We start from the raw sequence: 24357 nt of genomic DNA on the forward strand, positions 1-24357 counted from the left end.
TGCTCACACCAACCCATTGTTGAAATATTACAGAAGAATTCTCACTTTATCATGTCTTGATGTATTAGGTACTTTCTGGCTTCAAAAATTTTCCATCTTTTTTTTTTTTCCCTTTTATTTTGTGAGCAATTTAGTTAACTATGTTAGTTTTGGGAGTCTGCGATACCATTAAGCTTAAGGATAGTCATAAAATTTTAGCCATTGTCTGCTGTCAGTGTCTTCAAGGTGCCTTAAGCAGAAAGTACCTGTGTGTTTCAGATTGCTAAAAACTCCAAACCTTTCTACTCAGAAGAGAGCTGTTGTGTAATTTCAAAAATATTCTTATCACCAAATCCAATTACAAGGAAGAGTAAATTGCCACCTCCGATGTCTTAACTATTCTTTTTTTAATTGTTAATTATCTCGACAGTAGGGTGCTATAGATTAGGAGGCATAGATTATCTTTTGCAAGTATGAGGCTTTCAGAGCTATTATCAATTAATTCTGTTTTTAAACAAATCTTAGGATAATATTAATAGCTTGATAGGATTGTGTTGGTGCTTGAGACCGCTGTCAAAATACTGAGAAAATGATTTTTTAAAAATGAGAAACTTGATGATGTTATAGTAGCTTTGAAGGTCATACAGTTTTACGCACTCCAGTGCAAGGTGTATTTTTGGCGTTTTAATCTACATTGCAGAGTAGATTCCTGCTAAGAAACATCAGTAAAATGACTGTCTCGGAGTTTAGGCACTGATTTGTAAAACCAGAATAGAGTGTCAGCTCTATCGTACAAGTTTTTTTAATGCGTACTGAAATGACTATGCAATTTATGTACACAAACACATACTGACAAGCGAAAAAATTACAATTTATATATGTCTGGTGCTCTAAGTGATCTGGTCCTGTTGAGATCTCTTCTCCAGGTTTGCACTTTCCATGAAAAGAAGTGCAGGAGTGAAACATCTCTTACAGTGAGAGACTCAAAAACTGTTCTCTCCCTAGACAGACAGTATGGCAATACGCTGGGGTTGAAAGCTCAAGCTAGGAATGAGATGCAGATTTTTAAAGAATGAAGATTTTTACAGTTTGGTTCCAAAGCTTATTTAAAATTATGGTAGATTCTGCATTGGATAAAATCCCAAATTTTTATGTTGGGACTGGCTGTCTGTGTAGGTCAAACAGAAGATCTGGGCTTAATGCCAGAATTGCTGAGAAACCTCTGATCAGTGCTGTAGAAGAGGTCAAGCTAGAGTCCTACAGTGGTTTCTTCAGTCCTTAAAATCCATAGACCTATGAAAGCCCCTAGCTAAATGATAGTCCTATAGAGAAAACAGTAGAGAGCTGTAGCAATCGCGTTCAGCACTGTTTTTTCTGGGTTTGGGATTTTTTTTTTTTTTAAATTCTTCTTTTGCCTGGACGGAAGGTCTAGTTGAGCTGACGCTGTAGGAATGTCTAGACTCAAGCTCATCTGCTCGCATCCAGAGAGCTGCAGTTCTCATCCTTGGCTGATCTCAAGTGCAAAAGTGGCTCACCAGATGTTTCCTGTAGCAACTAAAGTGGTGGTTACATTTTGCAGTCCTGGGGGAAAGAGAAGATGGTGTCATTGGTGTAATTCTCAGCTCTGTCAGAGTTTATCTGTGGAGAGGATATATTTGAGCTTTGATTTTGCTGTCTAGAATAGAAATGACTTTACTATATATTGTGGGGTGTACTGTTTAGTTGACACGCATGCCGTTATTACAGAATCTGTAGAAATATCAGTAGATAAAATGGATGGTGTCATCTGTTGACCTCACTGAAAATGGCATTAGTGATATTCTTGGCCAGCATTTACTGGGAAATAAACTAGGCATTACACTTTCCGATGAGATTATGCTTTGAATGTCACTTCTCTGACAGTCTGTCTCATGCCACGCAGTGATAAGATCTCAGGCACAGATGACAGTCTAACTTCAGAAATATTTCCATTGATTTGACAGCCTGAATAATAGTTCTGTTAAAAACCACAAAGACTGAAACAATGACCTCTTGCTACTGGGTGATACTACACTGATAAATATACTAATGAGAGATAAAGTAGGTAACTCTATTCGAGTGTTTTATGTAACTTGTCAGTGGAAGGCAGAGGTACCATTCGAAGGGAAACTAGATAGGGAGCTGAAATTACAGGCAGTCTTATCGAAGACAAAAGAGCAGCTTGCACTCTCGTGTATTTTGAGACACCAGAGGGTTTGGCAGGGAGCTCAGTCCCTGGTGGCAGCAAGATCTTCTGTTCATCCACAGGGGTCAGATGGGAGCTGGGGAAAATGGGCAGTTCTTTTTTTCCATACGTCCCTGGGCCAGCCGCCGAGCCCGTCACTCAGGCTTTGCTTTTAGCATCAGTTGAAGAGGATGTGTGTGAGCTGCCATTGAAGGAACCGGTCCCAGCTGCTTGTTTCAGCCGTCTCCTGCCCGCCTCCCTTGGCTGCGCAACCACTGCTCTTGGCACGTGTGGAAAGCTGGACCAGAGAAGCAGTCGGGCAGAAAACAAACCTTCCCACAAAAAGGGAATGAAGGCGAGGACAGGACCATTCCTTTCAGTCTGTGCTTAAATTGTGTTAAGCTGGACTGCAGCCTGAGTCTTGGGGAAGATGGTCTTTGGTGGAGGAGTTAGAGCCCCTGCAAGAGTGCTGGGATATTTCACTCGCAGGTGCTTCCCGCATTGATGGAAGCGGGAACCTACAGATGCAAATGCAAAGTTAAGTGAGGGAGTGAACTTGCAGCACGTCCACTGTTCTTCAATAAATATCCATCTGCGTATTCTTACCTCCCGTTAACTGCAAGGTAAATTATCCTTCTTTCAGTGAGATTGCCCTGCTGTACACATACCTGAATTACCTCACCTTGAGTGTGTGTAATTCTGCTGTAACGTGGTGAATTGTTACCCTGCAACACATTTGAGCCTCTCTACTTTGAATCACTTCCACACTTTGAAGCTTTAACCGTTGTGTCATACTGTAAACTAAGCCTTTCCCCAACCCCCGGGATCTTTTGAGCAATGCTGGGTTTTTACCTGTTTGTGCCTGACATCCAGCCCTATGAAAAAGCACCGAACCTGGCCGTCTTTCCGCTGCTTTGTAGCTTGGGTCGTTTCAAACACTTCCCTGGCAGCTTGCAAAGCTGATACGAAGCAGCAAAACTTCCACTGTGGATTATCAGGAACGCTACTGAGGCATTGCTTAATGCATCTGATACCTAAGCCTGGATAACGGAAGCCGTACAGCTGAGCAAAAAAAGATTGGCAGCTATTGCAGGAATTCAGATAGGGGCACCTTGGTAAAGAGTGGGGGGGAATGCGTTTACTTCCATTACAGAGCCCGGGGCTGAGATGGATTCTCTCTCCATCATTGTCCTAAGCACATTATCCCTGAAAGAAAGAAGGTTTCTCTGAATCTGCAATTTTTCTAGGCTTCAGTGTTATTGAAATGAAACCGCTTCAAGGATATCTACATTCTTTACCATCATACGGATTCTCATCTCATGTAAATTATTTGGCCACTTTTCATTTTAATCCTCCACTGTCATTTTCTACAAAAGAGATCATTTGGTTTCTTCATTGAAGGTATTCAGCTGACAGCTGCCCTTTGTCTAGAAAGCAGTGTGCCTTTGCAGGATTTACTTGTGCCTGCTCTTTTTCTTCTTTTCTCCCCTCCCCCCCCCCCCCCCCGGTAAGTTCCTATTGCTTCATATTTTTCATCTGTAGTTTTTAGGAACTTTTCAGATTGTGAACAGGCTGTGGTTTGTAGCTGTGAAGAGAAATTCAGACATCCCATGTTCTTTCCCTGTCCCTTAGCAAGGGTATACCTGGCTGATAAGAAACAAAACTGGAGGCAGATTAATTAGTTTCCTGCTTGCAAGAACTGTAGTCAAAAAATTCACAGTGTTCTCACAACTTCTACATGAGCAAACCAGAACAGTCAGTGATGAAGTCTTGAATTTTTTTCCGTGGCTTCTCTATCTTGAAAACTCAAGTTATTCTCACCTACTTTCCAGAAATGTTGGGAGGCTTTAAATGTTGTGCTTTGTGTCACGGTGTATCACCCACCAGTCCTGTTAAGACCTTGAAATAAGTGGTGGGAATGAAATGCGAATGTGTTGTAGAGTGCGTATACGGAGAGTTTGGAGGCTGAGGATGAAAATCGGCTCTTACGGTTGAGGTTATATGGTTTTGGTTACCTGTAGCTATGAGACCTTTTCCTTTAAGACTGAAAACTTCTGAGTATGATCTCTTCTCTGATGAAGCCAGCTTGCACTCTGTCAAAGGTTAAAAGCACAATATGGCGATGGAGAAGAATATAATCAGGAGAAGTGGAGGAGAAGATAGAGTTTTGGGGAGCACGAGTTGAGGGTTGGACAAGTTTATGGGCAGCTTGAATGTGTCGGGGAAGGAGGAGGCACATCGTTAATGTGGATAAGGAATAAGCCAGCAGGTGGAAGGAGAGGCAGCTTCTAAAATTACTGCGTCAACTACAGAAACGGAGTTTACCTACTCTGGTAGTGCCCTTCCAGCTCCCCTCTGGTACCCGCTTAGCTTTGTGATCTCCATGAAAATGTCTTATTTACCAGGAGAGCTGCCTGAAAACTTCTCAGATTTTTGGTGTTTTTTCATAAAACAGGGTTTCAGGGTGAAAAGAATTTCAGATTTTCAAGTGGGAATCACTTTTCTTGTAGAAACTTTTAGATGTTTACATTAAAAGATAAGAAATTTGTGTTAGAATTTGAAGAAAATGTTTCAGAATGATGAAAAATGTTTTGATCCAATCAAATAAAAATGTTTATAGCTTATTCAGTTGTAAAATGTGTTAAGATAAGAATTACTGTTTCAGCAGCGAATTTTTTCTCAATCACAAAAATGATTGGACTACACAAAGAAAACTTCCTCGTTTGCCAGAAGAGGTGTCTCATTCATTGTTGAGTTTTGAAAGTTAGCTCCATCACAGGGAGATTTCCTGTTATCCCAGAGAATTGTAAACTTGAGCCTAAGTTTTGTTATTATTAGAAAATGTGAGCTTTTTTCTTGGAGCCAGCAAAAGGATATGGCAGTCAGTGGCTTGCTGATAGGATAGTGTTTAGTTATGTGCCAAGAGAAGGATCACAAGTGGCTCTGGTGTTGTCTTTTCTTCATTAATTGGTGTCTCGGTTTCTTGCATCAACATTAGAATGGGCAGTTCAAGTATACACCATTTCTTAATTTTACATCTTTCGTCATTTCTTCCATAAAGGGAGGCATTGTCTAGCAGTTTTGTGACCACAGATGATCTAGATCCATAATATCGCATGATATCAGGGTTTCACCTTCTGGTTTTAGTACATCACCATGTAGATCCATCAGGTTTTCTAATTTTATGGGGTCTCTTTCATGGTGTTTGTTCTTGACTTTTGGCAAGTATCTATAAACAAAATAATGTTGAGCAAAGGGAGTCCATAAAATAGCTGCTATGGCTACCAAAATTTGCTGAGTTAATTTTTGTACACGTAGTGATGACCTGGATTCCTGATTAGGACTCCAGGTCACACGATACATTCATGTAAATAATAGTACAGCAGTTTTCAGCTGTGATGTCTTGATGTTCCTTTATCTCGTGGCACTTGAAAGAGGAAACAGTTCTTGGCTCTGGGTAGAGTGGAGTGCTCTATTTTGTAGGTGGGAGAGCTGAGACACTGTCGTGCGTCTCATTTTCTATGTTTTCCAAGCTCTCCATTCTCCAAAAAACTCTTTGTACAGAACACGACCCCTTTGAACAGAAATTTGCAAGTTAAGATAGACACACATATCACTTCAAAGGCTATAATAATAGAAAGGATGGTGTATCTGGAAGAGGAGAGAATATCCTTTAAAAAATACCATGCCCAGAGGCTGGGAGTTATTGCTGGGAGGGGGAGGACAAAAAAGAAAATCTCTTGATGATAATTCAGGGAGCGTTCCTGCTGGTGGCAGTGCCAGAGTTGACAGTGCTATGTACTTGAAGCTTCCCAGAAAGTAAGTGTAACTGGGTGTCCTCCTCTTCAGATCTAATGGCAAAATCTCAGCTGTTTTTTCAGGGTAGGATCAAGCATAGTGGGAATTGCAGTTACAGTCAGTCTCTCCGGATTTACTTCATAAGAGCAACTCAGAGGTTCAGGGAAGAAGTAGTGGATGTTTACATGTGAATGTGATTGCCTCCAAAGCACAAATCGGTAGTATAGACGTGGTCTGCCCTTCATTTAGTGAAGACGGAGCTATTTCTGTGGTTTCGTTTGCTCTCTAAGCCAGCAAATCAAGTGGAAGTACATTAATAGTGCAACTAGCCGTGCTAATGCGTGATTTCTCTTCATCAACGTGTAGCAACTTTGGAATAGGACTCCGTTTGTGGGCATGGCTGCAACTGTAAATAACACTGGGATGTGTTAAATAACAATGGGATGAAGAAGTAGTAGCTAAAAATTCAAACTGAATGTTCAAAATTTGTATTTACAGTGAATTGATCTAAACTGGAAGTGAAATAGTGAGATCTGCATTAGTACCACTTACTTAAAAGAAGGTTGGACAGAAGCAATTGCTGTATGGAGCAGAATCCAGGTTTCCATAGAAAGTAACCGTGCTGGGGCCGATCCACCAGAGGAGAAATACGACCATGGAAAATAATAATTGCTTAAATATGCCTAACTCTCCTGCTACCAAATGATCTACAATTAAAGGAAATATCTTATTTTCAAATACAGAGCAGCTGTCCAACAGCTGAACCTGCTGCTGATCAAAGTTGATCAAAGAATTCTTAGGATTATATATTACGGACAATCTACAGAAAAAATGTAGTAGTCCCTGTTTATGGCATGCTTATCAGAGTCCATTGAAGTAAACAGGACTTTTTGTTGTTTTTAATGCAAATCTGATAAGCTCTGTAGGATGTAAATCAGTTCATTAAAATTTGTAAAGCACTTAAATGAAGTAAAAGAGAAAACAGTTTAACTTTTAAAGGATGTTTACTGCATAAAAAGGACAATAAAATCACAATTATTCAGAAAAAAATACTGTTAAAGTGTGCTATACTCAATAAGTTGTTCTGGGGAAGATTTTAAAATTTTTAAATTGTGGTTTTAAAAAAAAACCCCTAGCCTGACTCTAGAAATCTTACTGTGTTACTGTGTAATTTTGTCTGTACGATCTTCATACCGTATCTGTCTAACATACGCAATATCTGTGTGTGTTTGTGCGTAATGTATATACAAGTAGGTATGTATGTGTGTATATATTAACCCAGGGATCAAAATAAACACTGAACAGCTCCTTCGTTTGTAGGACGCTGCCTAAGCTGGGGGTATGTCAGGAGAGAAAAAATAAGTAAATGATAATAAAAAAAAGACAGAGGCATGGCCTATGACGTCTTCTGACATGATGCTTCGCTTGACAGTCTTAACTCTGATATTCGTGGCATTGCCTACTCTGTTGTATCTCCTAGTACAATATTCCGAATGCCGAGGTGACACTGCAAATGCTGAGATAATATTCATTTATCTGGGGCATTTGGGAAGTTTTATCCACTCTACGTGGATATGAGTGCATGCCGGTATTACCTTATGCATATACAGGTTTACATAAAACTTACTGCCTCTGCGTTATCTCTGTAAAAGCGATGCGTAAACTTAGCAGTTGACACCTTTTAGTGAAGCTGCTTTGGAGCATTCATGCTCTGATTTCTGAAAAAAACTTTTCTTTTTTCTTCCCCCCCTTGCAGTTACTTCAATGAGAATCAATATCCAGACGAGGCAAAGAGAGAAGAAATTGCAAACGCCTGTAATGCAGTTATACAAAAGCCAGGTGAGGAGCTGATCGTGGTGTCCTTTCCAAAGGCAATTGCAATTAGATTGCAACATCTCCTGCTAAATTCAGCAAATCTCATTTTATGGCTATTGCTAACAAATGTGCTCTCAACTAGTAGTAGGTTTCTTCTTGAGCATTCTAGAACTCGTGTTGTTCAGAGCTGCCATACTTGGATGAACATGACAGTCAATGCCATTTTCAAACCTAAATGCCATGTCTGAAACTTAAATTCCCACCGGTTGAGATATGAAGTACAAATTGTGCATCCGAACATTTCACTTATACAGCTTTATAAATGGCATTGCTAAGAAAATAAACGTGTCTGAAAGGTTTTCATTCTTTACATTCAGTTATTTCAAAGGACGTCTATAAGCACTCAGTAGTGATCTGAGAATTTTATTGCACTCCACGAAACTGGGTTTTACTAGTTCTGTTTTACGGATGGGAAGTCTTAGGTTCACAGACTGAGGCTTGCTGGAGATCATACAGCAGGTCCTCGGAGGATTAAGGAGCACAGCTTTCCTGTCTTTCAGTTTTCTTTGCAGCTTCTAGACAGGCGTCTCTTATTAGAATCTGTGCATTAATGGAGGACCTTGTATTTGGGTCAACAAGTTGCGTTTTCCCTGTTCCTGGAGAAGTCATACTTGGGAGAGGAGCATGAATATTCAGTGTAGTATTAGTGGACGCACCTGCCTTTGCTTAGTTTTGCTAACCAAACATTTACATAGTTTTCAGAACTTGTATTTTGGATATATTTAGATTTTATATAACCAGAACAAAAATTAATGCAAAAGAAAGCTAAGGCATGACTCCTGAACATTGGGACAGTCACCGGATAGCACAGAATCATAGAGCGATTTAGGCTGGAAGTAACCTCTGGAGATCATCTGGTCAGGCAGGACCAGCTTAGATTAGGCTGCTCAGGGCTTTACCTCGTTCAGTTTTGAGTATCTCCAAAACCGGAGGTTTTCCCACCTCTGGGCCCCTGTTCCACAGTGTTGAGCACTCTCATGGCAAAATACATTTTCCTAATACCTAGTCAAAATTTCCCTTGTTGCAACTTTTATGTGTTGCCCCTTTGTCTTTTTGTTGTGGAAGCAGAATGATCTAGCGGGTAGAGCACCGAGGAGGTTAGGATTTTATTCCTGGCTGTGCTGCTGGTCGGTTTAGCAACTTCGAACAAATTCGTTAAACGCTGTGTCTCAGGATCGGTAAAATATTGAGTGATACTGATGCAAAGCATTAGGAAACAGCGTAGCTATCTATTTCCAGATTTTTCTTGTCTCATCTCTCCTTACTTACTTAAGTTTGCAGATTGCTGCAATTACATGAATGTTTTGTATGCTGAATAAATAAACTTAGAGAAACAGTCTGAAGCAGGGGAGTCTCATCCCCATGTAGCCTGCAGAGGACTGGGGATGCAGCTACATTGAATAGGGTCAAGGCCAGCTGAAGAGGTTTCCGTGCTGTCCCTGCAATGCCGAATCCCTCCAGTCTTCCCTCTTTCACGCTGGTGATCAGGAGAAGGGATTGCCTCCTGTAGCTGGCTGGTGGTTGTTGGGATTTTATTTGCTGGTTTAAGTGTAAAACTCCAGTGATCTGGTTTCCAGCATCCCCCCCCTTTTCCCAAAAGATCGCAAGCGTCCTGGCACGATTGAGAGGGTGTGATTAGTGCTGAGGGAGCATGATAGCAGCTGGTGGAGGAGAGGAAGGAAAGCAGGTTGGAGGGGGCGACACAAAATCTCTTCATTCATTTTGCTGCTGAAGAAAACATGTCATTGAACTATATCCTCACGGCACATAGTAAGAGAACTAGCCCAAGGGTATGCGATTTGTGGCAGGGCTGTGAATTGAATTTGAGGTTTTTTTGAATCTCAGTTTTGTGCTTGAACTAGAAAAGCAGCCCTCTATTCTCCCATGGCTCTGGATTTAGTTGACTGAAGCTGTAAATAAATTCCTGTATTTCGGATTTTAAAAACAAGAAGAAAGGCTACTTTGTTTTTAGAGAGAGAGTTGGCATTTATTACCATAGCATCTGGGCACAGTACTTTGATTCATATAAAATTCACTTCGTTCTCAGTTACAAAAACTTTTCAGTGCCGTCTGTATTTCACAGGGGCTTATCACATGTGTAAGGGTCTTCTGCCTACCTCTGGAACCCAGCAAGTAACAACGCTGTATTTTTTTCTCCCTGTTACTTTCATAGGAAAAAAGTTATCGGATTTGGAGCGAGTTACCTCCCTTAAAGTGTACAATTGGTTTGCCAACAGAAGAAAGGAAATCAAGAGAAGAGCCAATATCGGTAATGTATCAGAGCGCCTGCTTTCAAGGTTTAGTACGTACACTTGCTCAGGAGAGGTGGAAAATAATACATAAGGTTGTATTAATGAAAATACTAGAGGTTCTGACATTCTTAATAAAAATGTGGAGCAATTTTTAAAATTAGTCTCTTGCTGTTCCAGATTTTTTCTAAAATATGGGTAGGAATTTAATTTATGGCATTCCATCATCACTGCAGGAAAAATGATGCAGTTATGAAGTTTTACTGGAAGATCAGTTTTAAAAACCAAAGTGCGAATTCTGTTGGCGGAAGGAGGCTCGTATTTCCCTATGCTCAGGCTCCTTTGGGTATCCAAAATAAAATCTAAAATAAAACCTCAAAATATCTGCATTGGAAATAAGGGAAATTGAGATGATTGCAAGTTCACAACCTTAGCATGCTGTTTAAATGAAAAGTGGCTGTTGTGAAGAGCTTTTATCTGGTTGTAAGTTTCCTTGTGTCTATGTTCCACTGAAATGTGCTTGTTTTTTCAGCCAAAACCTGGGGCTGTCTTTCTTTCTGCCATCCCTGAGACCCCACAGGGATCTAAGAGTTCAGATGAGTTGTTTTACGTCTCAGATACAGCCACTAGGACCAAAGGCTCCGCAAGCCAGCTTCTCATTCCGGTTACACCTGTGCTCCTTATTGCTTTCCAAGGGGTTGCACAATGACAAGTGGCTGGAACAAAGTAATAATTTTTCTTGATCATAGAATCATAGAATCATTAAGGTTGGAAAAGACCTCTAAGATCATCGAGTCCAACCATCAACCCAACACCACCATGCCCACTAAACCATGTCCCTAAGTGCCTCATCTACACGTCTTTTAAATACCTCCAGGGATGGGGACTCAACCACTTCCCTGGGCAGCCTGGTCCAATGTTTCACCACTCTTTCAGTAAAGAAATTTTTCCTCATGTCCAGTCTAAACCTCCCCTGGTGCAACTTGAGGCCGTTTCCTCTCGTCCTATCGCTGGTTCCTTGGGAGAAGAGACCGACCCCCACCTCGCTACAACCTCCTTTCAGGTAGTTGTAGAGAGCGATGAGGTCTCCCCTCAGCCTCCTTTTCTCCAGGCTAAACAACCCCAGTTCCCTCAGCCACTCCTCAGCAGACTTGTTCTCCAGACCCCTCACCAGCCTCGTTGCCCTTCTCTGGACACGCTCCAGCACCTCAACGTCCTTCTTGTAGTGAGGGGCCCAAAACTGAACACAGTGTTCGAGGTGCGGCCTCACCAGGGCCAAGTACAGGGGCACGATCACTTCCCTACTCCTGCTGGCCACACTATTTCTGATACAGAATGAGATCTGATGATCAGGATTAAACAAAAGTCACTTCAGAGTTAGCCCTCCAGGTTCTCCGAGTGAGGAGTAGCTGATCGTAAGGCAATGAGAAGTGACTCTGAACTTGTAAGAAGCAGACCTTCTAATGAGAATAAACTCACATTAGTGGCCAGGATTCGACAAACTTCTGCAATGCATGCAAAATTTTATGCACTTCCTTAGATACTACGCAGAATTGTGTTTGCAATACATGGACGAACATACCCGCCTATTACCAGTATTTTTGCAGATGTCAAATGTTATGCCCTTCTGCTCTCTGCTTCCTTTTGCCATATTTGTGAATAAGAAAAATTTATTTTTACAGCATTTGGTGTTACTGAAATTTAACCTAATTTTTTTTTTTTTTTAAATGAAACCTGTTGAAGGGCAGGGGGTGGGGAGGAGAACAAAGCAAAGTTAGTCCAAGATGGGTGGAATTATAGCTGTATCTGACCTGCATGGGGAAGAGGGTTGGAAGGAGATGAAAAAGAACCAAAGGGAGCTTTAGATGCATGGATCCTACAGGAGGATGAAGATATGTGCGTTTTCAAATCCCTTAAGTGCTTTAAAAAATTGCTCCATCCATTTTCAGACACTCCCCACCCCCCTCAAGTCCTGCCAGTCCAAACTATGTGGGAAGATCTACAGGGAATGCCTTTGCCACTCCAGTGCATTAGAAACTAAGCTAATTTCTAATAGGACTGGCTAGAAAACAAGGATTCTTACTCGCAAATAAGTCTGTTAGTTGGCAGGGAAGGATTTCAGGCAAACCAGTATCTGCACATGTCCTACCTTCCCAAATACTGGAGAGTGAAGAGGAAGAGGCTAAGAACTAACTCTGTTCTTCCAGTTATTCTAACTTCTTGAAAAAAAAGTAGTTCCTTTTAATTACTCTAATGCATCAGATAAATTAGGGATCCATTTGCTTTTTTCGAAGAAGCAGCAATCCTGGAGAGCCATGGAATAGATGTACAGAGTCCGGGAGGTCATTCCAACAGTGACGACGTTGATGGCAATGACTACTCAGAGCAGGTAAGCAGCATGGCTGAACCTCGTGGCCCAAAAAGGGAGAGTTCACGCGACACATAAAGAGACCCTCTGCCTCTCGCAAATCAGATGTCTCTTGTTTTTGTTTTGCTTTTATGTAATTGTAATGGGGAAAGTGGAAGAGCACAGCTCCCCTATTTGAATGTGTTGAGCAACCAGTATTCACCCACATGGATTTATTGTCATACAACAGGACACTTGGCAAGTACGCAATGGGGAGGAGGAGGGAAGATGTTCAGAGGGAGGCAGAGAAGCAGAGAAGGTAGAAGAAGACAGGAGGATCTGCTCCAAACAAGCAAGTTACACCATTCACGCCACACGCAATGTATGAAAAATGTTAGGAGAGTGTTAACTCGCCCAGTGCGCCATGCATAACTTGCACTCTCCTTGCCCATGGCACCGTTCTAGTTATCCACCCTCAAGAGAGGATGTACAGGTCTTTAACGGTTGCTCCTATATATCAGGCACCAACAAGCTTCCCTGCAAAACTAGGCATGACATATGTGTTCCTCTTACACCTATTATTTCTTTCTCAAGAAATATCTCCATTATAGCCTGTGCTACAGCTACTGTGAGTTGCTTATCTGGCACCCAGACAAGTACAGCAGTAAGCCCCTGCCCGCTACACTTTATAATCCCTTTTGTCAACCTTGCCCAGCAAGACACTGAGCACCCTCCTATAAGGTGCTGAGCTCCCTCTGTTCGTCTGTGGGAGTACCTTTCAGGAGCGTCTCAGGATCAGTCCCTAAGACACTGACAGACAAAGGGTGAAGGGTGGGGGGAAAGGATTTGATTAAATAAAGTTTTACATTTATTTGGCCCCGTACCTGTTTCGTATTGTTCTGCAACAATGTGCCACTATTTGGATTGTTTACATATTATCTGTCTTTTTTTTTTTTCTTTTCTTTTTGCATTTTAACTCTTGCCTATTCTCTATTTTTCTTGGTTATTTTTAACCCTTGACAGCAACTTCTTTTTTAAATTCTCTAGCAAAAGAATACCCCTTCCCGCACTCTGAGCCCTCACCTACCCTAAAGTTGGTGACCCTTCCTTCACACACCTTCCTGACAGGTATTGCATCCCCTTCCCAATTTTCCTTCAGGTGTCAGTGTTGGCCAAAACCCTCAGGGCTGTGTGTGCTTGGCACCAGTGGACTGGAACAGTTCACTTAACTTGGTTCTGGTTTCGGTATGAGCTGCGTTCTGTGCTACACCCAGCATCTGGGGTGGGCAGATCGCTTTTAATTGACTTGTTTGGGAGAAGTAGGTAGGTCTCCCTCTATAAAAGCTGCTGATGGAGTGTAATAGCAACTGAGTGTTCTGGAATGAGTCCCTAGCACACTTGGCTGTGGCCCAGTACGACAGATATCTGGCAGAGGCATTCCCAGCCGCTCTGCTTCTGACGGGTATTAAGGCCCTTTTTATAGGTCATCACCAGCAGATTTGGTGGAACCAACTTTGCTAGCTCTAGATGATGAGAGGCTGCTCTGTGACTGTTATAAAATATTTTGAAACTGCTGCCGAGCACAGATAATTCCTTGTCAGTCAGATACAGGACCTGAATACTGAGATAAAGTGTTACGTAGACTCCCCAACTATGTTTTTCTTCTGTGTGTTATCCAAAATACTTTGAAAAGAGAAATAAATTGGTTATTAAAATTTAAAGATCTTTGTTTAGAGTCCTTAAAAATTACATTTCTCAGTAATCTAACTGGGCTCCTCTGTGAAGTGTAATTAGGCATTAGCAGTGAAGCGGATTAAATGGCAAGCTCTCCTGATGACCATTTAACATCCCTTAGCTGTTAAAACCATAAATTCTGTTTTTCACAGCAACACTTAAACTCTAGTAAACTTTAAAACACAAAGTTCATCCAAATACTAATGAAGTGCCTAAAACTCCAGAAGTCAGGACTTTGTGTTTCTTACCATGGTAAAGGTTGCTGAGAGGCCCTTAGAGTGTGTGCACATCACAATATTTGCCTGACGTTTGTTGTAAATGAATGCATTCCTTTAAATAACCTTAGGATTTTACCAAATCCTGGCTTTTCTGTGCCCCTCGGCGTTTGCCACCTGTCATCTTAATTTAAAAATGCTTAATAACACATTTTAAACTTCACAAGTTCATCGCTTAAAGGCTGTTGGCAGCCTGATAAATGTGTATAATTTCCTTTCTGTAAATAATAATAATTTTTAAAAAATCACGAGATCATGGTGTGGTAACTATTAATACTCCATTTTGAAGAGGAGGAAACACCACGATTTTGCCCAAAGTTCCGGAACAATTTATTTGACAGCTGGGATTACAGTTTGGATATTGCTGGTTCTCATTCCTATTGTTGAAAACCAGGCCCTGTTTCTGATCTAGACTGAGAAACATGCACAACTCACTATAAAATTTAGTCAGACTTTTAGGTCTGATGTTGTATGGCCATTACGCACCTGTAGAAGGCAGCCCTTCTTGCTCATTGATTTTAAAATTTCCACTGCAGTCCTGTAGCAGCGAAGTTTCTCTGTATTAGTTTTGCCTGCCAACCATCACAGCCGTCGGCACGGTGGTCCTCTTGCAGCTGAGAGACTTTGCTCTTTAGAAAATAGATGAAGAAATAACGGCGCATAGCTCAGTGGACGGGAGAACCTGGCAGCATCTTCACCTGCATATTTGAATTATGGTGGTTCCAGTCCCCTGAAATCATTGCGCTGTTTTTCTTAGCAGTCTAGGAGGTTTTCAGCATCTTTTTCCCTATACCTGTGTGAATTCAGTGTCTTCACAGGACACTGGCTCAGACCAAGGGTTAGTCTAGGTTTGTGTCCTGCTTGTGAGTGTGGTCAATAGTAGTATTTAAGGAAAAAGCATTTTTAAAGAACAGGACAATTACAGAATGATTTTATTATAGTAGCTTCCAGCTTCTGGAAGTCAGTAGTTTTGAGAGGCTTCCTGAGCCAGGCTCTGTATCCACTTTGTTCTTAATTTACCAATTATTTGTAATAAACATTTACCACATCAGCCATCAGCCATTTCTTTTCCAAGCTGAAGAACCTGAGTCTATTTAGCCTCTCCTCGTAAGGAAGCCACCCCATGCCTCTCTTCCCCTGGGTTGCCGTTCTCTCTACTTTTTCTAGTTCTGTTGTGTCCTCTTTAAATGGGATGGCCAGAACTGTATATTCAAAATGTAAGCGTAGCGTGAATTTGTGCAGTGCATAATGATTCCTATCTTAGTTTGGTTTCCTGACATACCACTTTTATCTTTATAATTTAATATTTTCCTCAGAATATCCCCCCCTCAAATTTCTCTCTCGAAAATTGGGTACGCCACTCCTTGCCCCGCTTACCTTTGTCTGCACAGTGAGGGAAATCAGTCCTAAATCAATTTTATAAGTTCCTTTCACTTCCTACCCCCTGTAACGAATGTGCAATTTGCTGCCCCTGGTCCATTACTTTACACACTAGTTTTATCTGCTGGTTTTCTACTTATGGAGTAACAATGCTTCTCTCTTCTCCTTTCCGCATGCACAGGATGACAGCACTAGCCATAGTGACCATCAAGACCCCATTTCATTAGCCGTGGAAATGGCAGCAGTAAACCACACCATCTTGGCATTGGCCCGGCAAGGAGCCAACGAGATCAAGACAGAGGCTCTAGACGACGACTGATACAAAGAAAGGGGAGGGTCAAAGCAAGAAGTAACTTAGTTTTAGACGTAGCACCTTAGCAGACTTTCCTCGGTCCTTAATATGTGTTCTTACAGTATAACTTTGCAGTTTCTTGTACGTCAGTTAGCTGTTAGGGTCTTGTTCTGTGAAGATGGCATGGTGCCCTCAGCCTTTGCATATACTCTCTCAGTATTAATTCCCAATAAATAATCAATCAACCAACCAACCTCCCTCTCCCAGCCCCAGTGGCTAGAAAAATCTTGCTGCTCTGTCTTAGCATTCAAAGTGCTTCCAGGTATTTTAGACAGCCCTCAATTACAAGTCTTAGGCTACACTTAAAATCTTGGATACCCTTAGAGATCGTGTTAAAAAAATAGTCTGTACGCTTTTCCTTCTCTGAGACTGAAAGGATGCAAGCTGAGGTAGTGGCACAGGGTCGATGGACACCAGATCGGGAGTATCAACAGAGAGTAAAAAGAACACTAGAAACCCCACTTCAGCATGGGAATAAATGATTTCCAGCTGCAATAAGCCGTGCCTCACTGGTCATACAGTGACTTGACATACTTTTGGGTGCTGAGCTGAGAATGTCCATTGGAAACACATTCACATATTTCGGTTGATGTTCACACATTCAACACAGACATCTTCTACTCTCACAAGCTGCGTGGCTTAGTGGATAAGTACTGCCTTCTGCCTCTGGGACCATGATTGAAGCCCAGCCTGGGATCATATGAAAAATGAGCTGAATGTCTAATGGACAAGAGTCCACTTCTCAAAACCACTATTCATTATTTGGCATGGCTAGCAGTGCCTGCTCAGAAGAGGTCTAGACTCTATTGATCTGTCATTAACAATTTCACCTTTTATTCTTCCTCTCGCCTTCTCTGTCCCCACCCTACTCCTCTCTCCACTTCGCCACTTTCAAAAGCAATGTTTTCCAGGAAGGTTATTAAGGTCATAAAATGGGTGAGTGGATTTTTACACATCTGTGTAACTAATGCCTACGTCCTGACTAGCCTGAAAGGTTATTGGAGAACTTTTGCATCTGACCTTTACTAGATAACCATCGTAGCATAAATATTCCCCTAAATATAAACTTTTTTTGTTTGTTTAAAGGCAGGAGGATCTCTTACCTGAGAAATGGGGTGTGAATGTTTTGTGTTCTCTTTACTCTGTCCTTGTTAAGATGTGAGAAAGCTATACTGCTACGAGCAATTTAATTAATAATTGGAAGCCATACTGATAATGGATGTGGTAATATTTGTAAAGCAAACCTACTTTAAGTAGCAGAAACTAATGGAATTGTTTTCCTTGATCATATGTAGCACTTTTGTTACTTTTTTCTTAAAGATATTTATATTTGATAAGTCTTTTTTTTATCATTTGAGAATTCAAAATACCAAACAGCAAACTTGCATTACAGAGTCACCCTGCGATCACCTTGTCATCTAGTATCTAAGTGATGAACTGTGTGTGCATCTAAGAAAATTACATCTGCTGGCATTGTGTGGAAATGATCTCCTGGCATCCTGATAAAATGATATGTTGCTGCCGGTAAGAGGAAACATTTCAATGGAAACAGCACGGGAAGTGTTAGAGACGGGCAGGACTGTGTTACATTAAAAATAAAAATTTAAAACCTATGTAAATTTTTGTATCTAGATATATAAAAATTTGCATAGCGTTTCCACAACATTCCATTTTTATCTTCCCAGTTTACATGGGAATAGCTTAAAAAGGGGAAGACGGCTTAGTCTGAAGGATGGGTTTCCCTTTTCTCCCCTCCACTTCTAAAGGTGGAGGGAATGAAGAGAAGTTGCTATTACTTGGCTTGTTCTCATCCGTTCCTCATGCTTAACTATCAGATAGCATTGTGAACTCCTAAAATTTGGCTCCTCAGCAGGTTTTTAGCCAGCCTAAACCCCTTCAAGGCGTAGGCTAACTAGATCATCTTTACATCTGTTAATCTTGTGAAAATTGCTTAGGTAAGTGTGGAGGAGATTTTGTGCTTTCAGAGGGCACAGAGTTGGCACCTCTTTGTCTCTGTAACTTTGAAGATATATAGGTAGGGCTTGGCCTCGTCTTTCGTTTATGGATTTCATTGGAAAATTTATGTGCTTTCCTTAGATATACATCACTGAAGCAGAATGAAGCTGTCTCTTTTCTGGTTTATTGCATTTCTCGAGTAGGCAAATTCATAAGTAGCATCAGGGCAGACTCAGGAAAGAAAGGAATTGGATCAGCGACCATTGCAGTTTTTTTTCTTAATGTGTGTATGAATGTTTTGGTACTAAGGAGTGAAAGGACAGGGAGAGCTTTTATTTCTATTTTTGCACAGCAGAATGATCGAGCAAACTATAGCCTTAGTGGAATTTTACCTAGTTATTCGTACTACAGTCACACACCAAGCTGTCAAGCAACATCCACGATTTATAGTAAGGAGATTTTAATAATCGATGGCCTCTTTATGTTGGGATTGCCACCACCATTTGTTCTGGCTGTTTCATTTTAAAAAGAACAGACTCAAACTGTTGGACAGCTGCAATTTTAAAAGAAGTATTGCTTACTATACCATCTTAAAAAAAAATAAAGTCATTGTTTCAAGCATCGCCTTTTTAAAGCAATAGGGAAGAATAAAAATAGTACTAGAACTTCTATATCCTGATTTTAGGTTCATGTAATGCAGGATCAAAGTAACACCGCTAAAATTGTATGTCCATACCATCTAATGTAGAATAATCTGATCTTAATTCTGTTTGTCGCTGTCAGGTAGCTGCTGGTCTCATCATGCATCATTATCCTATCTGAAGGTTAAACAGTTAAACCCCTTGTGAACAACTGGAGATTGGCAGATCCTCCTTGTCTGTAGCTTCCTGGTAAATACCATCTTCTCACCAGAGAAAATAACAAATGACACAACTGGGGAATCGGACACTTAGTTCTATGGTGTCAGTTTTTGGTTTGCCCCTGTCTATTTTGGCTTTACTTTGACCATCGAGAGGTACGAGGAAACAGTTAAGACTTCAGCTGTTAGCAGGGTGCTCCCAGCAGTCTGTTTCCTTTATTCTGAAAGTTCATAATGAACAATTTGCAGTTGGCTAATAACTCTTTGGTTTGACATGAATTAGCTAAAATGGAACAGACGCTGGTGTGATGATATCAGGAGAAGCGTATGTGGTTTGGAGTAGGTGAAAGAATCTGTGGAGAGTGTGTCCTGGAATTTAGCCTTTGTTCTAGGGTTTTTCCCGCACTATGGGAGTCGTCTTTGTCTTTCTGTCTCTGGATTTTCTTGAAAATTAAGCCTCATTTTTGTAGTATTTCAATTCAGTTGCAACTTGTTGTAGCCAATCTGGAATTACTGCAATTTGTTCTCGTGTGAGTTCCCTTGAAGTGGATCTGGTGGCAGACTAGATCTACCTTTTTGTTCTGTGAATAGAGAAGAAATTATTTAAGATGCTCCTCTTCTATGATGGGCACAGATTGCTTTTAACTTTGTAGAGTAAGTTCTGGCTGTTATTTTGTCGCTCATAAAGGCCTTATACTTGAGTTACCGTCTTCTTAAAACAACAATTTCTACCTCCACTTCTTTTTTGGGATTTGTTTTTTGGGTTTTTTTTTATTCCCACGCCTTTTTCCTGAAGTATGAAATCCCAGATGTTTGCAAAAGCATTTTGAGATTATAAAAATAAGTTGACATAGCAATGAGCAGACATGTTACCCGTTGATGCCCTAGCATTATAGACATCTTCTAAATACTCTATAAATGTATGTATTATTACAGTGTAATCCCATTACTCATATGTTGGATGTGAACAAGTTGGTCGTGAGTCAGCAGCGCACCCTTGCAGCAATTAAGGAATCTCATTAGGAAGAGCCTTCGGCAGGTCAAGGAAAGCGATTAGTCCCCTCTGTTCATCACTTGTGGGACCACCTCTGGAGTACTGTGTACAGTGTTGGGCAGGAGTGAGTCCATCGTAGGGCTTGCTGAGATGAGGGGGTTGGAGCACATGTCGTGGTGGGAGATTGCGAGAGCTGGGTTTGTTCAGGCTGGCCCTGGGGGCATCCTGTATTTCGTTGTTCAGCTATCTTAATGGGTAGGTTTAGAGAAGACGGAGCCAGGCTCTTCTTAGTGGTGTATAGCGAAAAGGTGAGGGGCAGTGGGCTCAAATTGCATTAAAGAAAATCCCAGATGAATATAAAGAGAAATATGTTCATACTCGGAGTGGTAGAACAGTGGCCCAGAAAGGCAGTGGAAACCCCATCCTTGGGGATATTCAAAACTCAACTGCACAATGTTGGATTAGAGACCTTCAGAGGTCTCTTCTGACCTAAATTAATCTATGATTCTGTGCAAACCTGCTCAGATTGAGGTGTTTCCTAGTTCTGATCTATACATGTTGACTTACTTAAAGAAATGCTCTTAATTTGTTGTTGGGATTTCTTTCTGTTTTGCTATTCATAAAAAGTTTCTTTCCTATTCTACTAATAGAGGGGAGCTTTATTTGCAGGGTCTGGCTCCAGGGTCCAATCAAGCCATAAGTAATAAATTTCATTAATTATTTGCTCTGTTTACACAGTTCTTCAGGGATGTTTGAATTATTCTGTTTGTTTCATTGCCTAACATCAGACTGGTAGGTTTTCCACGTTTTCATAACATTTGTGCTATAGATCAGTTTTTGCCTTCATTTGTGAGGATTTATTGTTGTCTCACTGCTGTGAGTGCAGATGAAAAATTTCACGTAGCTGAACGTATTAGAGGAAAAATTGTAGTTAACTTAAGCCCACTGGTGACTATTATGATAAGCTAGAATTTTTTGGTTCAGTAAATCATTAATTGGTGATTATCAGAAGCTGAAAGGGTATGACCGGGAAAGAGTCACGTTATACTCACTTGGATCCTCCTTTTCTTTCCTTAAGCGTTTGCTGTTGGCCACTGCTAGGGAAAAAACCCCATACTTCACTAGGTGGACTTTAGGTCTGATTTGGATGTTATTTGGAAGAAAAATCGCAATGGTGTTTGCCAGTATGGACTGGCATGGGGTCAGTTAGACTCCCAAGTGTTAATTTCTGCCTTTAAGGTGCATAAGAACATGGAGATGAGTTCACCAAGATTTTGAGTTCCCCTATGCGGTATAAAAGTTTTCCTTCACAATGAGATGCTGCTTGCAGAGAAGTGGAATGAAAGCATTGTGCTGGCCTTCCCCCAGAGCAGTTGAGTCACCGCGACACGTGGTAGTTGTAACAGGGTTTCATAAGGAAACAGGTTTTATTTTTCGTGTAGATAAAACCAGCAAAATTGGTATAAGAGTTTTCAAAACTCAAAATCACTGCCCCTGAAGCACTTAATGCAGGATGTTGTTTCCCTGTGTGTAATCTTAACTCGAATGCAAAGCTGGATTCACACCTTTCTCTGCAAATTATGAAGATTCAGTGTGAGATTTTGCCCAGAATACTGAGAGCTGTGGATGTAGGAGAAGATTTGTTTCCCCCTTTATCCCTGGAATTCTGCTCATTTCAGATAATAATTTTCTTACCAGAAGGTTTATGTTTCTCCTCCCACCCCAACTACATCATTGTGCAGCCCTCATTCCCCAGCGTTCATCAGCTTCGTTCAAGTTCATTGGATAATTACCAGCAAATTGTAGGGTTTTTCTGTCAGAATAAACTTTGCTCTTATTTTAGACAAGGCTTCCCACCCAAGTAGCTCTTCCACTCTTTGAAGTTATTTAACTTGATAATATTATTTTGATCAAAGTCTTAAGCTTGTTGGCAATAATCTTGAATTTGGTGTAGCTTTTATCATTTGGCAGGAATCTTTGTTGGCAGGATGGGTCTTGAAAACTGTGTTACGTGTCAGTGACCTAACACGTGTTCATTAGACAACTGAAGATTTTGTGTGTGTCACTGTGTGTGACAGTAGCAGTAGTCAGGGTTGCCCGGCTGACTTAATGGAGTTTTGTGGAGTCAGGCGTTCTCACTGTGATTTCTTGGAAGGGAAGGTTGATGGCCTGACCAAAAAGTACCTTGCAGTTCCCAGGAAAAGTTGCAGAGACATTTCAAAATAAAACATTCCCCCTTGGGCTTTTTTGTAGCTGGGATTTTTACTCAGGATATTGAATCAGTTATTGGCCCACAGGCATTTGGCAAGCTGAAGAGCATAGCCCTAAAACCTTCATTTTAGTGTCTATTACTGTTGTCTAATTTATGGGGTTTAAACTGTCCGACTAAAGATGTTGCACATTAATGAAAAAAGAGGCATTCTAGAGGTGGCAGCTATAAATCTGAATTTAAAATACACAAAAATTATCTTTCTCCTTTGTGAGAAATGTGTTATAACTAGAGAAGTGGACTTGGTTGTTTTGAGGACTGTCAATAAGATGACAGCATTTTGATGTTGGTTTTTGTCCAACAAATACAAATAAAATCAAATAAATGAAAGTAATCTCAGTGGCACCAGGGAAACAGAGATGTGGGGAGAAAAACTCAAACATCTAAAGAGTTGCTCATCGCTAACCTTGGCCTTTGGTTTTATCACTTAAAAGTAGCTTAGCATTGTTTGCTCGCGCCTGTTTTCACATAGGCATCCGTTGAACATAGGTGATGCTGTAGCTAAGATGGTATCGGCACAATTACAATAATCAGTACAAACTACTCTCTGTTTTTGTTAAGGTTCTTCTGTCACGCTCTCTTTATGAAAATCCGTATCATAGTTTAGCTTGAGCTTGCTGGGAGAAGTAAACAAATGCATTTTGCTCTTTGAAGATACCGAGATATACTCTGTGATGCCTGCAACGTGCTTATCAGTGTGGTATCCGGGCGATAATATTGACAGCTTATGTCGTGGAGATAGAAAAGGATTTGTCATTTTGAGTGCGGGGCAAAAATTCACAAAACTTATTTTAAATGCCCCTTTTAATCAGGCTGATCAAGAAAACTAATTGGTTTGATTGCTGCAATGTTGTGCTTTTCCCCGTTCTTTCCAGTAAGCTTTGGAGTGCTCTGGCCAACAGCTTAAGCGCGAGTGAACTAAAACCATTGAACTGGAGTGAACTGCGTAATGGGCCTTTGATGTTTCTGTATGTACAGTGCATCTCTCACTCAGATGGCTTGGCAGAAGGCGCTCTCTGCCATTTATTCCCTCTCTTCCCTCTGCTGTTAAATGGAAGCGGGTGTATTCTGCTGATCAAAACATCCAGCACACTTCTGCTAAATCCTTTCAAACTGCAGCCAGGGTAATTGGGACGAGTAGGATAAATGCATAAGAGTATGGCAGTAAAAGTGATGGCAGTTCTTTTGAATGACTGGGTGTCCTCCTGACATGTAATTAGCTGCTTTAGAAAGATGTGGATTGGCATGGTCATAATTAAAAGGATTTCTGTCTTTTCTGTGATTGAAAACAGAAGATCTTCCACCCCCTAATTCTCTTTAATACCAGTGTTATTAGTGACACTTGGAACACAGCTACTTCGTAAACTTAAATAATGACCTGTTCCTAATGGTAACTTACAACAGCAGGGACTGAAATCGAGTTTAGTTTTCTATGCAAAGCTGCTTCTCTTCCTTTTATGGTCCCCGCTCATGTATATATTGCTTCTCGGTAAGTTTTAGAAACAAAATGGACGTTTAGCTATGTGTGACAGCATGATTACAGATTACCCAGGGTTCTGGTTTAGCTCTTCTTGATTTGTTACTCGGCTGTAGCGTTGAGGAAGATTAACCATGGTCCAGGACTCCGCTGAATGACTCATCCCGTGTTTTCACCCTGCCCGTAGGTAGAGGGTACCGACTGCACTGTTGTCCTCCGGTTCCTGAAGCAGGGAATGTAACTAGCTCTTCTGTGCCACTCCAGGTTCTCCTTCGTAGCATCTTGGTTTGGAAGCCTTATCAGCAGTTGTTGCCAAGTACGTAACTGTATTGTCCTCAGGCTGTCTGCTGTCTCCTGTTGCAGTTAGCATGGTGTAGTGTTATGAGCTAGCTCACCTTTTTCTTAAGAAATCTCAAAACAGCCTGCAACTGGGTAGTTGGCTGGACAGTATGCTTGCCATTCATGACAGGAGAGGATGTATGGTGATGACCTAAAACAACATCGTAATCTTTCTCTGATACGTTGCTAGGTTCTGAAAAAGCATCTGTCATAGGGTGTTACGTGCCTTTTTAGTCTGTGTTTTTGTGAGAAACATTATTTGTTGACCAGT

General features: G+C 41.0%; 1 protein-coding gene across 14 annotated transcripts in view; it reads left to right on the top strand.

Moving 5' to 3' along the window:
- Positions 1-22064, top strand: part of HMBOX1 (homeobox containing 1) — a 117692-nt gene extending 95628 nt beyond the window's left edge. For 3 of the 14 annotated variants that reach the window (XM_076332564.1, XM_076332556.1, XM_076332557.1), the window contains 5 exons: positions 7737-7819; positions 10029-10124; positions 12399-12493; positions 12702-12833; positions 16022-22064. In XM_076332564.1, coding sequence (XP_076188679.1) covers positions 7737-7819; positions 10029-10124; positions 12399-12493; positions 12702-12833; positions 16022-16159 — 544 coding nt within the window. In that variant the 3' untranslated portion in view covers positions 16160-22064. The remainder of the gene's footprint in view (positions 1-7736; positions 7820-10028; positions 10125-12398; positions 12494-12701; positions 12834-16021) is intronic. The other 11 variants (XM_076332558.1, XM_076332562.1, XM_076332565.1 and 8 more) reach the window with 11 other exon arrangements.
- Positions 22065-24357: the final 2293 nt, after the last annotated feature.

Source organism: Aptenodytes patagonicus, chromosome 3 (assembly GCF_965638725.1).
Source record: "Aptenodytes patagonicus chromosome 3, bAptPat1.pri.cur, whole genome shotgun sequence".
Lineage (NCBI taxonomy): Eukaryota > Metazoa > Chordata > Aves > Sphenisciformes > Spheniscidae > Aptenodytes > Aptenodytes patagonicus.